This window comes from Psittacula echo, assembly GCF_963264785.1.
Source record: "Psittacula echo genome assembly, chromosome: 9".
NCBI lineage: Eukaryota > Metazoa > Chordata > Aves > Psittaciformes > Psittacidae > Psittacula > Psittacula echo.
This window is the reverse complement of record NC_137745.1, coordinates 8,312,016-8,329,721: the sequence shown is the minus strand read 5'-3', so window position 1 is coordinate 8,329,721 and position 17,706 is coordinate 8,312,016. Positions and strand designations below refer to the sequence as shown.

The following is a 17,706-nucleotide window of genomic DNA, read 5'->3' as shown; positions in this document are numbered from 1 at the left end:
AGAGATTTATTATACACAAACACACATGAATAGTTCTCTGAAACTGGAGTCACTCACGTGAAATTTGATCGTGTTTCAATTTAATCTGGTATTGGTTACAATTCCAATGTGCAAAGACACACAAAACCTGCGGCAACATCAGAAAACCAAACCAGGAAAACCCAATGCAAATCAAGACGTACAACTGAGAATCTCCTGTTTGTGTAAATCTTTTGCTGTTTGCTTCAATATTTTCCTCTTGAGTTAAGCAATTGCATATTGAGGAAAAAAAAGGAGAGGTTTTTGTGCCACCAAAAAAGATTGTGTGATTAGTTGTTTTAATTAGTGGGTATCTGTATCAAAGACTTAAAATTGTCTTTTTAGTTGCAATTCACCTTCAGTTGCAGAGAAGTGTACAATTCTTGTGGGACATGCACATGTAACATGTATGTATTTCAATGGTGATACGGATCAAAATAAGCCGAAAGAGAAACTATTAGAGTTTTCTGGATGTAGCATTTAAAGGCACTTATTTCTGACAGGCTTGCATTGAGAAATCAGTTATGCTTCAGTCAGTAATTATAATCTAGGTATAGTACAAGTCACATCACTTGAATGGTGAAATGATAAGTGTATAGTCTCACATTTGCTTAGAACATTTTAATCTAATGAGGTGTTTGCCTCTGCAAACCCATAGAAATAATGAGTCAGTAAATAGGCAAATAACCCATTCGCTCTATGTGCATTTCTGTTGCTGGTGTTTTTATGTTAATGTGATGTCTACCAGCTTGTCTTTTGTATCTATTATTTAATACAGTCAGGTTTAGCTACTTATTAATTTGTTTTTACAGCCGTAATGGGTGTTGACATTGATGAGAAGTTTTGTATTTCTTTTGTAAATTTTCTTTGTTTAGCTGTAATCTTTTGATCATTTTAAACATCCATTGGCTTAAAGTTGTGATTCAGATCTTTAGGGAAATAATGTGTGTGTAGCTAATAACATTATAAATTAAAACTATGGCTAAGGAAAGCATTGTGTATTGCTCAACTATAAATGAGTGCATGTTACCAAACATTGCTTTGGGTTGCTAGCCTGTTATTTGTTATATCTGTTGTACTTTCAGTGTTTTTGAAAGTAGACTCTCTTGTGAACCTCATGTCCAAATCATACAAACTGGCTTCATAATTTACATGAACATTGTTTAAAACAAACACAGAAGACCATCCTGTGACAAGGGCTGTGACACTGTACTAGTGTGGAGATGCTTGCTTTTCTCGATATAGGATTTGAGGAAAACTTGCCCTTATTTGCTGCATTCAATGCTAGAACTTCAACTTATCATATGTTGGAAGTGACCTCAGTCCCAAAGTAACCTTTCCCCCATCCCTGCTGTAGTAGTCGTAATATTTCAGAAGCTCTGGCTAACTGCGATGTCTAAATGCCTGTGTCTTGTCTTATTCTTTTATTCTTTAGTTGTTTGCTTTGATGCCAAGATAAACTTTGATGACAATGCGGAATTTAGGCAAAAAGAAATCTTTGCCATGGATGACAAGTCTGAAAACGAGCCTATAGAGAACGAAGCTGCCAAATACGACTTAAAATACATAGGACTGGATGGAAATATTGCTTGCTTTGGTAAGAGCAAATAAATCCAAAAGAAATTTGAAGACAAATTCATACTTGTTCGGTGCATAGACTTTGTTTACATTCTGACATTCAGTCCACCCTCAACAGTATTTCAGCCTGTTTTGCTCAGGTTGTCTGTCCTTCCACAAGTTCTTGCAGGAATGAAACTAAAACTGTGTTGAAACTGTGGTGATTGCCACAGCAGACAGGCCAGGGCATGAGGGGCGTCAGGGAGAGGGCAGGCTGAGGGAGAAGGTTTCTACCCACTGACTTGTTAAGCTGATGCAATTGGTCCTTCCAGTAATAGAAACAAAATGAGAAAAGTAATCAAAAATCAATCATTAATTATCAAAACTCAGTCTGTGTTACTTAAAAGACACTGCAATAGGATGTGTGTACAAGCATTATATTCCCACTTACAGCTGAATATCGAACTCCATTTTTCCTTTAAGGAAGGATGCTAAAGAAGCTGCTTGGTTGTTAAAAGCAAAATATCAGCTCCTTATTTTCTGATGTTTCTGTAGGACAGAAACGACTCTTCTCTTTACAAGAGATAAGTAAGAAGGTGAGCTGTGCTCTAAATAATTTTCATTTTGTACAAATGCTTTTAGCCGGTACATTTGATTATGAATCTAATTGAATTAGGCATTTTATTTCAGCTTGGTGAGAAAATGTACAGCATTTATATTGCTTAGATGGGTACTCTAATCATAAATCTAGAAGATACTGATGACGTGTTGCAGTTGATTCAGTGACAGTGAGACTTTGATCTTAATTTAAAAAACAAAACCAACAAAACAACAACAAAAAAAACCCCAAATAATAATTGGCAACACTATGGTATGTTACTATGTCTTTAGTCTTAGATATTGCTGTTGCATTGCAGATGACACAGAAGACTTCCTTTGTCTAGCAGGAACAACTTGCTGAGGACAAATAATTCTCTCCTACTTTTCCCAGCTTAGAGGATGTTTGTGTCCCTAGAATTGCTTCTAGACTAATGCAAATGCAAAATAAAAGGCAGTTTCAGGAGCATCTGTCCCCAAAATTTAGTTGTCTGTTTTACAGTGTTACAAAACATCATCATCTGCTATCAGAATGATGAGAGGGGAGCTTAAGGAGTCAATTTGTCCTTCATGCCTCGTGATGTGATCATTGTTCCAAGAAGTTTTTGTGTGCCCGTAATTAAGGAAAGGTGTACATTTAAGTCCTAAAGATAGAGTCATAAAGAAACCTAAATGTTGGTGTGTGTGCACCAGAGTTTGGATTATTTGTTGCTTTGGATATCCTTGAATAGGTACTGATCCATTTAGAAATAGGTGTTCATGAACTGTGCTGTGTGATTGTGCTGATATGTTTTAAACTTTTTCACAAGTCTTACATACTTTTATGTGAAATATAAGTACTTGGTGTTTATAATTACAGTCAATGGAGCTGGACTTGCAATGGCAACATGCGATATAATATCCTTGAATGGTGGAAAGCCAGCAAACTTCTTGGATTTGGGTGGTGGCGTGAAAGAAGCACAAGTATATCAAGCATTCAAGCTGCTGACTGCTGATCCAAAGGTAAAAAAGGATGTTTTGGACCAGAAGCTTCCCCCTGCAGCAATACAGCTGTGTTATAGAACTTCAGTATGCTGAAAAAGAGAGATAATGATGTGAACACTGAGGATGAGTTACTTAAGGGGCGATCTGGAAGGAAAATGATTTCACTGTGGACCACTGGCCTGACTTTTCAGTTCCTGGTCCACGTGCAGGTTTGCTGGCTTTGTTTCCTTTCTCTCTCTTTTCCAGTGCTTCCATCTGTTTTCCTCATGTTTTTTTGTCTGTGATATGAACTCCTCTAAATACCACCTTCCAGCAAAAATTGCATCTCTGTAATTGTATATCCTGTGCAGCAGTGACAAAATGTTGTGACTTTTCACATAGAGATGAATTTTGTTTGTAACAAAATTTCAAGGCAGAATCAGAAAGAAAATCTGCAGTACAAAACAAGCACAGGCTGACTTCAGATTTTAAGCTGTTTGCAGTTGTAACTGTCCTTGCATGTTTTTAAGGCACACGGTGTCTCGACTGTTCAGCTGTGCTGGAGTCAGTCAATATTCAAAACATTCTTCCTGGATCTTTTTGCACACGCATAGATGGGGTCATGCTGACCTTTTGCTTGTAGAGCTCTAGGCTTATATTCTTCCCAAGACCCACAGGAAGAGTACTGGTTATCTCCTCCTACTTAGCGATTGTATAAGCTTCAAGTACCTAGCACGCCTAGAAGAACACAGACCTGGAGAAGCAGAGAAGCAAGATACCTTACTTGGGGCAGAAGGGACGAAAGATGGATTTGAGATTCATGTTAGAAAACCTGGTAGTTTCCTTCATTGTATGATACTAGTAGACAGTGTTGTGCTTGTCTTCATTTGTGGAGCTTTATCCTCAGGGCACTGCACAAAGATTTGCTTAAATGTGTCTGAGTTATTCTGTGGTGTGTGTCTTGTATGATGATCAAGGTCTGGCTGAGATGTAATTGAGCTCTAAAACTCGAGTTGGTGGAGAAGCAGGTGCAGTAAAGTCTTAGATATGCAACTTAGCTGATGATTATCAGTATACTAAATCCATTCATCTGCCTGCTACAGCACATACAACAGGTATTAGTTTTGGTGATGAAGCTGACTGAGTTTAAACAATTTGAAAGCAAAAGGACATTTCAGTACCTCTCAGCTATATAACATCTGCATGCCCAACATTTGACTTTTAAATATATCCTTCTTCTATTATATTTTGCTTATATATTACTGCTTAATGCTACGTGCTTGCACCAGGTCTAATAAAGCTACACAAGTAAAAGGTTGCATGGGAAGAACCTGGTACAGTAATTAATGTTTGTTTTTATGCACAGCTATATCTGTGCCGTTCCTGGCTTTGACTTGCTGAAGATGCAGAAAGTTTTAGCCTAAATGCAGCACAATTCATTCCTCATTAATTTGTTGCATCCCCTTTTCCTTTTGAATGCCTTTTCTGATCTTCCTTCATTCACAGGAAGAGTCACAGAACAGCTCCCTCTTGCCTGTTCTCTTTATTTCACTCCAGGAAAAAAAGGGAGGATGTTATTAACAGTAGTTTTTTAGAGCCTAGTTCTGCACATGACCGCAGCTGTGATACTTGAGAAGCTTAAAGTGAGTCACTTCAGAGCTGTTTCTTGTCAGCCCTTTCAGTGTGGCTGATCTTTATTTTATGTCAGTGTGACCATCAGCAATACTGTTCCAGTTCCATGTGACATCAGGGGAAAAACTTCTCTTAATGGCAACTGATAAAGAATATGCATGGGATGAAATTAGAGCTAGGGAAGATACGCAGATATCCTGGCACGTAACGGGAGACTGTAGCAGCCCTGGCAGTTATATCAGCCTAACATCAAAGCCCTTGATTTTCTTACAGCCCTGCAGTTAATATTAATGTAAGTTTAGTAGCTATTAGAACAATAAACATGTCATATTTTATTTCTTTCTGTTCAGAAAAGATAGTAAATGTTACTTCCTATCCTAATACACCATGTCCATTAGATCACTAATACACAGGAAAATAATTGAATTAATCCTTTCTTTTCTTAACTAATAGTAGGCTTTTAACCCCAAGAGTTGTCATGGCTAATGCAGCATCCACAGTTTGTATCTTCTCAGTCATTTCCCTGTAACTTTTAACCTGATTCCCACCTTGTTTGAGAAGATAAAAATTTGCTCTTTGGAACTTCAGGGACAATTAATTGCTGTAAATGTCTCCAGACAGCATTAAGCTGAGAAAGACTGAACAAACAAACAAGCTTGCAGGGCTGTAATATGAAGAAGTCCTGTCTTTTAGTTGCACTGAGACATGGCACTGGCAGCATTAAGGACATTGCATGAGAAGAAATCTTCCAGAAGGAAACGTTCAACTGTGCTTTGAAATAGATCTTTAAAACATCTGTTTTGTATTAAAGCAACACAATACAGATATGTGGTGATTTGATTTGGTGAAGCTGGGGATATTGTTTTTGAGAAAGATGAAGATCCTGGCTGCTGTGGTGCTGGTTTAATCTGGCTGTTGTCAGGGTCTGTAATTCTATAAAAAAAAATTTAAAAAAGGATAAAAAAGAGGTATTTTTGTTGCAGAAGGTTACCCACTGGCTTTGGATGGAAACGCTGTCTCTGGAGTCAGTGACTCTTTTATATTCTGCCAGTCTTGTTTGCAGCCTGCCATATCCAGTACCTCCTAGGTCAGAAAGGTCACTGAAATGGTTCTGAATGCCTTTTTTATTTCACTATCTAAATTCCAGACTCTTTTTGACTCTTCCTTCCTGCCTGTCTTGTTTCTGTGACTTTGTGCTGTGTGTCTCCTTTGGCAGAAAATTAGCTGTCTTCCTGCATTTCAGTTAGTAACAGGAAAGGGGAAGGTGGCTCAATTCTGGGTGTTGAAGCTGCTGGGAGGCACTGCAGGAGCTTCGTTTCTCCTGCTTGTGCCACAAGTCAGGTAGAGGAGGTTGTTTCCTTTGGTATTTCAGAGTCCTGAGTGATGCCTGGTGCTGTTTCGGCTATCCTTACTGAAGTCCTCATCCTTGAGTACTCTCACGTCCTTACCAAGCTCAGTAGGTGCTCATTTTTATTCATGCTGAAGACCTGGCTTGTTACATTTACTGTATGATATCTGTTTATAGGATTTAACAAGGTTTTGGATATAATAATAATTTGAAATAATAGTAATAAATAGAAATAATAATAATTGAAATAATAATAAGCTGAAATAATAATAAGTCTGCTGTCCAGGGCAATGACGCTCGTCTCTCACCATGCTCTGCACCATGAGCTGCAGGGGAATCTCTGCCCCTGCACTTAGAGCATCTTCTCCCTCCTTCTGCACTGACTTGAGTATCTGCAGGGCTGTTTCTCTCACACACTCCTACTCCTCTCTCCAGCTGAAGTTACCATTGCACAGGATTTTTTGCCTTCTTAAATACATGCTACCACCTTCGCTGATGGGCCCAGCCTTGGCCAGCAGCAGGTCCATCTTGGTGCTGGAGGGCATTGGCTGTGTCGGACATTGGGGAACCTTCTAGCGGCTTCTCATGGAAGACTCATCCATAGGCCCCCCCACTACCAAAACCTTGCTATGCAAACCCAGAAAAAAAAGCAAACTACGCTGTAAGCAGTTTTGGTTTACCAGTGACTGGCTCTAGTCCTTAACAATTGTCTCCTGTTAGAAAGTATCACTGGGATACGAGCAGTTGAAGGCCAAGATTATTTATTATTCTTGTTCTCCTTTTCCCCGTAAAGCTCCTTTGACAACCTTTTTTGAAGCCTGTCATTGATAATGTGACTAAAGACTTACTAAATCAATTGATGTTAACAAGTGTTTGCTTGTCATTTAAGCAAAATACTATTGACAGATTGGCAAACATGTCTCTGGAAAAAAATATATTCTATATTGACATCTGTTAACTCATATGCAGGGAATAATTAATATCAAATACACACAGAAATTTGTTGGGGTTTTTTCCTTTAGCTACTCTTTAGTCTGAATTCAGTTTATTGTTTTATTAATATGGAATAGGCATTCTTATTTCTGTCACTTTTCTTCACCTGTTTGCTTATGTCAGTGCAACTCTGCCCACCTCAGTGATAGGAAAAGTAATGGCACTAACGTGTCTCACCATTGAGTGTGAAGCAGAGGTCTTGGGGCTTTTATTTTCCAGGCATCTGAGAGAGTGAACAGAATTGTGAAGGAGAGTATCATTAAATCATATTTTCGCAATTCACTTATTTTCCAGCTGTGCTTGTTGTGAAAGTAATACACTTTATCCATCCGTATATAATAAGACATTTTTATCGTGGGTTTATCCTTTTGGCTGGAGGGGTTTTTAGTATTAGTTTTCTTAACATTGCAGTCCTATATGTGGCAACAGAAGGGGGGACATTATACTAGGAGGAAAGATTTAGGATATTCTTTTCTTAGATTTCATTAATAAATCCTACAAGACAATCTTACTTTTATTTGGTCTTTATTTCAGGTGAATTAATTCAGAATTGGGTGAGCTAGCTCAGTTAAGACAATTCAGAAAGTCTGCAAACATTCAGGCGGTTTGGTGTGTTGTAACTACGTCAGTGTTACTGGAGTGTTTGCTCTCACTCTGCAACTTTACACAAAGACTTGCTCCCAGTTTTAGGGGGAAAAGGCTCTTTTGAGTATGGTTTCTGAATAGGCTTCACTGTGTAGCTGAGGGGTTTGTCCTGGAAGTTGTGTAAAAATCTGTCTTATTCAGCGAGTCTGTGACTAGTGTGTGACTGTTCGGTTACAAGCCTGAGCCAAAAGGAGTTTTGGTAGATAACCTTCTTACAGGTTGCCCAGTTATTTATTCCCAACCAATTATTCCCTGCATCCTGCCCTCTGAGGCATCATTTCAAACAGTCTGGCAGAAAAGAGAATGGAAGAAGAAGAGGAGAATATTGTCACATGGTGTTCCTGATCCAGGACTGGGCACTGAGACATTATAATCACATCACATAAAAATTACGTCAGCGGCCAACTTCAGCATGCCAGCAGTTCGCACAGCTATTTAATGTGATCTGCAGAACGTCTGTGGCAGTATTAGGCATGCCAGTCAGTCAAGGCTATCAAGTCTGTCTTGACTAAGAGGAAGAGAACATCAAAGGCAACATCCAGAAACAAACAACTTGGTGGACTTTCTTCTAGGGCTGCCTTCGCACATTGATGAGGTTTGGTATTGCTGTCAGTCCTGGACATTTTGTATGGAGTGAGAGGAAGGTGCTTTGGAGAGTGGGAAGGGGACTATTAAGCTTTAAAGGCATAAATAGAAAATAGGGTGTAGAGGTTTTAAAAATACAAACATTAAAATACCCCCACTTGCTGTGATACTGAGCCTTATCCCCATTAGAGCATAGGCTGGTTGTGAATAGTTGGTCATGCATTTTCAGTGTTTCCCTCACTAATTGTCAGTGTTACAGTAATGCGAAAACATGAATCAGTAGGATGAGATAAGCTTCTCTATCACACATGCAGTCTATTTCAGTGTCTATATAATGTTGATGAAATGAAATTAAATAGCATTCAGTTAAGGACATATACTAGAGTGTTAGCACTGGATTTGGGTTGTCAAATTGCACGTCATTTCACATAATGCAGGGGAACCCTGTTCTTACATAGTCATTAGAAATCTTTCTGCTTTCTCATTCAACTATCATGCACCCTTTACACACTTCATTACCCAGCTCTTCTTTACACAGTGTGAAAAGGCTGTATGCTTTGTGTGTTTTTCTGATTCATACAAGGGGGTGAAGCATCATATGATGTTTTGAGTACTCTAAAAGCTGTAAGTTTCAAGTTACTGTAGTGAAAAATATCTGTGTGTTATAATACACTGTTCCACGAGAGCAAACTGCTAGTCCAGTGTTCACAACTCTGCATAGCCCTAAAAGGCTGGATATCTGAAAATGATGGCACTTGAATTTAGTGGCTGCTTTTGAAAGTTCAGGCTTTCACTGCTCTGGTGTCCCCCTCTCTGTGAACTGTAGGTTATAATACTCATGTACCATATGTGACAGGACAAGGGATAACGGGTTAAAACTCAAACAGAGGGGAAGTTTAGATTGGATATAAGGAAGAAATTCTTTACTGTGAGGGTGGTGAGGCACTGGAATGGGTTGCCCAGGGAAGCTGTGAATGCTCCATCCTTCACGGTGTTCAAGGCCAGGTTGGATGAGGCCTTGGGTGACATGGTTTAGTGTGAGGTGTCCCTGCCAGTGGCAGGAGGGTTGGAGCTAGATGATCTTAAGGTCCTTTCCAACCCTGACTATTCTATGATTCTATGACTGCTCTCAACACAATCAAAAATTACATAGTCCATTAAAGAAATTAAGCACAATGGAAATGATAAAAGTTATTCCTGTTGAGTGTTTTTTACGTGTTCCTTCACTGCTTATTACAGAGCCCTATCCCACTGCCAGTTTTGTATTCAGCATGGTTTTTGTAGAAGTGAAATGCTACATTTTAAAAAAGAAAGTCATAATCAATAAACCTGTTGGGTTCATGTTGCAATTTTGACACTTCTGTAAGACAGTGTCATTGAAGTATACCACATAGTTTTTGGGAGATGGATCTTACTATGCCATCTTCATATTATCACCTAATAGAACGTAGAGAGCCCTTTTTGCCTTGGGAGTGCGTGAACACATATGGAGAGACTATTTAAAATTATTATTAGTCTTATTTAAAATACACTCTCAAGTGTTGAAAGAGGAACCAGACACAAAAAGGTGAAGGAAACCTTCAGTTAACCTGGATAATCTGCCCAGTGTTGCAAGTCAGTGTCTGACACAGTGAGATGAGAAGTAGTAAGGTTTAAATGCAGCAAAGAAATAGAAGTTAGCTGTTCTGAAAATTGTCCATCAGAAAGGTAGTTGAGTCCTACAGCAGTTTATTTTAGGAACTTAGCGGCTACCCAGCACTGAAAGTTTTTAAGAACCAGCTAAACAAAAATGTAGCCCGAGTGATTCAGGATGAGTTGATTCTCCTTGGTGCTGGTGATGATCTAAAAGTTTGTTTTCCTCTTTCAGAGGTAGCCCTAAATTGTCATAGGATGACACCTTGTAGAGGTAGAAAAGACCTATTGGAGCACAGAAACATCTTGTAAAGCTGGGAAAAGTTGACAAAGGTATATTGTATTTTTTGCCTCAGAAATCTGTACAAATACTCTGCCTTTAACTGAGGATATTGGAGCAGCTCATGGTTCTTTAATAGATTCTGTAGGATTTGAGTTTATAGGAATAATTTAGAAATTTCCACACATCTTTATTAGCACTGCATTGGTGAGAAAATATAGAATAATAGAACTTTAACAAGGATTTCTGCTAATGTGTCTCTGCAGTTTTGCAGGAATTAATGTGAAATAACTAGTCATCTTTTAGAGCACTTAAAGTATTGAAAAGGCATTTTCTCCTTTCATTGAAGCATTTTGAGAGACTGATAGCATATTGCCAATATTTATGAAAATGTGAGGACAATTATGCATTTAAGCTGCATAATTGAATTGTCTTGATTTATAATCAAGAGTAATATATTTTTCAAGAGCATGTGTAGTATCGAGCCCTAAGTAATTGATATGTAAATATACTGTAACATGAATCTCCCATTATTTATAGGCACTGACAAGTTGAATGCTTTTTGGCATTTTAAAGTTGGCTATAATGAATCTTAAAAACTGGCTGTGAAAATAAACTTACTAAGAAGGAGGAAAACTCGCAGAGATTCTGTAATTGCCTGCTTTGCACCAGAATAAGGAAAAAAGCACAAATGTTTCCATAGAAGCTATAAATGCTAAAAATTGTGTGGAAGAATCACAATGAAAATTGAGCTGTTGGGTTTGGATGGAATTTGAAATGTTTGTGTGCGCAGTACCCTCTCAGTAGTGGTGTCTCTTCTGAAATAGGGACAGAAGAAAAGACCTTGCCATTTTCTCAGAAGACAGTCTGCTTCACTCTCTTGAGGTGGCTGTTGTGTGGTCAAGGCTTGTTGCATTTTCCTGCTTGTTTGAAATAGACTTGATTAATAATCAAAGTGGTAAAGGAATTATTAGTATTATTTCATTCGTGCTTGGGACTGGACTGTCTTGGTGAGCCAGTATGGCTGAGCCTATGATGGGAAGTGTTTTAGAGAAGTACATGCTAATGGTTATGGGATAGTGCGTGTCTCTTTTCATATCATAGTGTAGTATCACCCTCTTGCTCCAAACCAGGGCCTAAAATGAAGGGCGATGGATGCAGGCAGTAAATCTGCCTCTTGAAAACCTTGCCAACATCACCTCTACCTGCCAAATGCCTGATCTCGTATCCAGTGTGTGCAGTATAATGGGCACTTATGTTTGTGTGTCTTAGTACTGTCTACTAAAAGGAAATGCCATAATACATCAGAAAAGTGTGTAATCCTTTACTGTAGTTTACAAATTGATTAAATATTGAAAATTTACATGACTCATTTCACAGGATAAAAAGGGAAGATATTTTAGGAATCTCAATTTGGTAACTCATCTTGATGAGATGAGTAATTTATGAATGTATTTATAGATTGTCTATCTAGCCTATTTACAGGAGAATAAAAGACAAATCATTTGGCAATACAGGTAGGGAATAGTATCTTAAAATAAAAGTTGTAGGTGTCCTTACTTAAACTCTTCTGTAAAGAAAACCACATTTTCATGCTCATTATTTTTAAGTGGTTTGAGGTGTTATGGCTGTCTAGGAAAGTGTTTGTTCTTTCCATCAAAATGAAGAAATTTAATCACCTTACCTCCATCTGTTCCTGATAGAAACAGGCCTAGATGATGAACTGTATATTTCAAGTAGGTGCTTTTAGCTATTTGAACTGGGTAAGACACGATCTTCTGACAGTGAAATGAATATCAACTGGGTTTGCTTATAATTTCAGAAGCACCCTTGATGGATGGAGAACGGGTAGGTAGAGCATAGGTTAGTTGAAGAATAAGACTCAACAAGGGGTGGGGGGAATGGTGAAACACAACAAAATTAGTGAGCATTTCCCCGTCATAAAACTATCTTGTAAAGACAGAAGAATAAAGGGACTGATCTTGCTAAGGTTTTGAGTGTAAAGATACATCTGTACTTTAAAATAAAAGAGCAGGGGGTGTGGGGGGGATGAAATTTGAAGCACTTTTTGTCTCTAAGCTGCAAAAAGCGCAGTGTCAGGTTCAGTGATGCAGTTATTGGGAAAGAGGAGAGAATTGCATGAAGAATACAGATGTTGCACTTGTCTCTGCTGTGACACTTGTGCTCTGGTTGGCATCTTAATATAGGAAATAGATCATGATAGGTGATCTTGTTCTGACCTATTATTAATCTCGTATGCCATCTGAAATGACTGGTGCGGTGATGTGATCAGGAGTAATATGCAGGTCTGGCAAATACATAGCTTTTAAATTCATTGGTGCCTTTTATAAGAGAATGATCTGTTAGAACATCCACCCATCTCTATGGAAATGGCATTTTGAGGTGCAGTGTTTTCTGTATTCCAGAATACATAAACTATATATACATATATATACATATACATATACATACATATATACATATATATACATATACATATACATACATATACATATACATACATACATACATATACATATACATATATAAACTGATGTTTTCTGTATTCCACTCTAGATGCCTTTTTTTTTCCTTTATTTCAATTTTTTTTAGTGTTGAGATAGGGAATGTGGTTTTTTATAGTGTGTAAACTTTGGGTTTGGAGCAGGACATGCTCTGTCTTTCCAGTCAGAGGGATGTATTTAATTTATATTTGAATAAAAAAAATATTCTTTGGCCTATGTTCATCCATTCGTTTGCATTGCTGGGCATAGGATGATGAAAAAGTTTTGGAAGAGACAAAAGTTACTTGAAATACAGCTTAATGAAAGAGGAACAAGCTGTTCTTTCCCTTGAATCACTGTTTTGTTTCAGGTAGGACTGAATTATTTCACTGCTTCATTATTCATGCTCCAGTTCAATAAGATATTCAAACCTGTTTCAAGTTTTAATGTTTTATTGTCTATTATTCTGAGTGGACGGCTAAAGCTGAAATAAATGAGCCTATTCACTTTTAAAGCTTGTCGTGTGCTTAAATACTAGCCAAGTCAAGTCCACATCTACCACAAATGAGTAGTTCTTACTCTTGTTGCTAAAAGTTTAGTTTCATCTTCTAATAGCAAAACTGCCCTGTTATAGGAAAATGAAAATTACTCCTATTTCTTAAAAGGTGTTGTTTGTGTTGTACTTTTCAATATTTTGTCTCTAAGATGAGGTGTTATCTTTACTGTGAAAAGTGGAAGGCTTATCTCTTTTAGTGCTTGTACTTTTGATCACAGTCTGCTGAAAACAAAAGAGTTAATCATACATTTACAGTTAATAGTTTTTCTCATAATATATGAGAAAAAGGAGTAATTTTCAGATTAACAGGGTACCCAAAGCAGTGGTAAATGCTCCATCCCTGGCAGGATTCAAGGCCAGGTTGGGCAGAGCCTTGGGCGACATGGTCTAGTGTGAGGTGTCCCTGCCCGTGGCAGGGGGTTGGAACTGGATGATCTTAATTCCTTTCCAACCCAGACCATTCTGTGATTCTGTGTTCATTCTCACCTGTCTGGGGGAGAAGGAGCGCTCTGTCGCTGCAAGCCCACTGCTCAGTGCAGAGCAGCAGCCAGCTATGATAGCCATGGAACAGCATTGCCTTCCTCCAACCAAGAACCACTGAAGTGCTTCAGTGTAAGCAAGGTGGCAATCCTGCCACCAGTGCCATAAAATTGGATTTCTGGGTGGGTGACATTTGGGCTGGCCATGTAAACCAGTATTCACTTTACCAGAAAAGGGAATGAAATCTCTGTTAGCTCCAGCTGAGAAGGCTGTTAAGCAAATGTTAAGACAGAGTAATACCGACTTTTTGATTAAAGCAGAAGTCTTCCTGTAAACTATGGATGGCTCTTGTGCATGGTAGGTTTGGAATTAATAATGATAACAGGGAGAAAGAGTAAAAGCATCTCATTAAGAAAATAGATTACATACATGCTTACGTGGTGTAGACAAGATTAAAACTTGAAAGTGCTGAGGATCTCTTTTTTCTTAACTAAATCTTGATTAAGTCAACCTCCCAGAATAGTTATAGGCCTGTAACTAGCAAAAAAAAAAAAAGAAGAATCAATTATTGGGTAGAAATGAATGAATGTGAGGAGTCAGTATTTTGTAGGAGGTGGTGAAAATTGAATGCCTGATGCCCAGCAATCATTTGATTTAAAGGTTTGGGACTGCAATGCTTGACTTCTTATTGAAGAAATATAAAAGAGCAAATTACTATTTGCTGGAAAGTCACAGAAACCTCATCAGAATTGTTTAGTTCCTGCTGCTCCCTGGAGGCTTTCCTCTTCAACCACTGATTGAGCATGTGCTCTCTGAATTGTGAAGGATTTGCCTTTAATCAGAATTTCCACGGGGCTCTATACAGTTGGTTTGGGGATTTTGTGTGTATAACTGAGAACCTTAAATGCATTTTTGTTTTCACTTAGTCATACAAACTATGGAAGTAATGGAACTGAAAGGATAAAATAGAAGCAACTTAAGCAGAGATAGTGCCTACATTACAGTAGTGTTCATTAAAATCGCTTAGTAATACTAGAAGTCTGTTGAACTTCAGTAAGTTCATCTGAAAGCAGATGGGTTCAGCCTTTCCCCTGACACTGGGACAGATTTCACCTTACTGACCACTGCGGTTTTAGGCTTTTCTATCAAAGAACTTCCTTCCTCCAATTGTACCATCAGTGGTCAGCTCTGACATTCCCTTCTGTCAAGGAATCAGGTCTGTGCCAATTATAGTGTGTCAAAGATAGTTTTCCACAGTTGCGTCCTCCTCCTCTCCACTTGCACCCACAGTCATCTGACACAGCAGTGGAGAAGCTCAATGAGCTACACAGGCAGAATGACTAAGCCTGTAAAAACAGAAATAGTCTCCTCAGGGAAGTGCTGAACTCGCCAATATTGGACACTTTTAAGATTCATCTGGACATTGTGCTGGGACATATAGTCTATATCATACTTCGCCTAGAAAGGTTGAACCAGATGATCCCTGAGGTCCTTTCCAACCTGGTATTCTATGGAAATGGATTGGCTGCCTGAACTGGCTTGTTACTAGGTCAGATGAGTAGTTCCTGGAGGACAGTGCTGGTCTAGATGAGCTTCAGTCTTTCACAGCTACCATTGCTCCCTTGTTTACGCCAGACTTGTGTTCTTTCTTCTACTGCGCGATGCTTCCCTCTTCAAGGGCTTCTGTTGAATTCAGTGAAACTGATTTCTGGTCTTACATTGTTCATCACAATCTTCTCCAAAAGGAATCTGGTCCACTAAGGAAAATGAATCATTTGGTATTGTTAGCAGGAGTGGTGATTTATGTGTAAAAGTCATAGAGCGTTAAGCTGCCCAGCAAACAAAAGAAAACAAAATCTTACAGCCATTGCTGGCCTATGACTAGATGTGAGCTCTAATTAGAGCAAGTTTCCTTCATTTCATAAATCACAGCTACCTGTGCACTGGGAGTTTTGACTCAGATCCAGGAAAAAAAAATGAATTTTGTGTGTGTGAATATATTTACATATTTAATGTCCTCAGAAAAATAGAATGATGAAATCTAGAGAGAAGTTTTCCGCAGTTCACTCTGCTTAGTGATCACATGCTGTAGTCTTCTACCCTTTGTTTGACACCTGACTTGATATTTCATTTATTTGTTGGTCTTGCTGAGTTCAGTCAGTGTTTTACCATAGAGCACTCTGTATGCTCATGATCAGGAGCTAGTCACCAAACCTGCACTAGTCATAGTTTACCTTTGAAAACCAGAGGATCAATACTGATGCAAATTTGATTGCAAATAGAAACTAGTATTATTGGCATGATGGTGTTGGTGCTGCTGTACTGTATGGTGAGAGGTTTTCTCTTTGTGTTAAGTTAAACAATACCGATACAGGATTGTTCCAGCAATCCAAGGAAAGCAACTCCGCTATTGAATTCTCAGGTGCAGGATCTTGGCATATAATTCAAACCTTGTCTAATTGTAGTGCCAACATATTGGTCAAAATCTTAGCCCCAGTGTTGAATTTAATTACACAGCAGATAAAGAGCATGAAGTACTTTCATGTTATTTAGGAAATCATGGTCATGACTACTAAGTAGCTTGTATTATTCCCTGAACTTGGTACAGGGCTAATTGTTTATCACTCACAACGTCCCTCATTTTCCCACTTACAGTCAGTGGTGCTATAAGACCCCAAGAGAAGTCACAATAGCACCCTTAACAGAGGAAGATGATATTCATCAAAAATAAGAGGAACTCAGAACCAAGCCGAAAGTGCTGTGAAGGTGGGTGTTTTTCCTCTCTTAAGAGAAGGAAAACTTCTTAGTGAAAATTATTTCATTATCTCAGCTCCTTCCCTGTTTTTTGATGTACTTTTATCAACTGATTTGCTCCAAAATAAAATGCCTGAAATCAATTACTATAATACAAAAGAAAATTTGCTCTGTTCTTTCCCTGTCTGCATTATATGAACTAATGCCATGTTTTTGGTTTCTTTGGAGAACTGTATTTGCAGAAAGTGGGGAGTTGCTTTGGAAGTCAAATGTTCCACTGCCTTTGAACCCTGGAGAGGAGGGGTGGGTTGGTTGGTTGTTCTTTCTTAAAACGCATTTATCAGGACAGAGCAGCTCTAGTGGCTTTAAGTAATGCACTGATTGCCCTGTCAGTCAGGGTGCTGAGGAACTGGGAACTTCACAGATTGATGCTTGACAGAATAATTAGAAAACTGTCACTTGAAGTAACCACTCTGGTGTTCCCTAAAGAAATGCACCCATGCCAAATGTGTGCTGTCCAAATCTAGAGGTTAAATGTTCAGTAAGACAAAACATAGCATGTCACCAGAGAAAATTACTTCCAACATGCTGTGGAAGTGATGCTCCTCAAGCCCCTAAACAGTGACTACACAGTTTATTGAGCTTACCGGCTTTGATCTTGCTCATGTATTCAAGAGCTTTTCAGCCCTGAACTTGGGGTTTTAACTTAGCAATGCACCGAGGCATTATCTAACGTTTTAGATAACAGAGGGTCTTGAAGGGTTTGAGACAAAACCACTTAAAGCTATAACAGTGTGTTCCAATTCTGGAAAGGTTTTACAGCAGTTCTCCAAGTGTTTTTGAGTACCTTTCACTAAAGTAAAAGGAGGCAGCTAACATCACATGCTGCTTTCTTAATCCTTAGCCCATAAGGAAACCTGGATGTATTTCTGTGATTCGGGTTGGTTTACAGACTGCTCTGAGGCGTGTAGGAAACGGGCTGTGATATTTGGCTTTCATTCATGTTAGTGCTATGTTTTCTGCATGGGGGTTGGCATATTTAAAGAAATCAGATTTGTTGTGGGAAAGATTGTTCTGTTTTTGTTGGAGTCAATTCTGGAATCTCAAACTGGAAAGATCCAAGGCAGGTCTCTCCAGGGAGGGGTTTTTACAGTGGAAAGCT

The 17,706-nt window shown here is 38.6% G+C and overlaps 1 protein-coding gene across 1 annotated transcript in view; it reads left to right on the top strand.

Annotated features, from left to right (window-relative positions):
• Nucleotides 1-17,706, top strand: part of SUCLG2 (succinate-CoA ligase GDP-forming subunit beta) — a gene marked incomplete at both ends in the record, with an annotated part of 128,560 nt that overhangs the window by 76,672 nt on the left and 34,182 nt on the right. Inside the window, 2 exons of the mRNA XM_080625486.1 lie at nucleotides 1,454-1,615; nucleotides 3,032-3,174. Of these exons, the coding sequence (XP_080481612.1) occupies nucleotides 1,454-1,615; nucleotides 3,032-3,174 (305 nt within the window). The remainder of the gene's footprint in view (nucleotides 1-1,453; nucleotides 1,616-3,031; nucleotides 3,175-17,706) is intronic.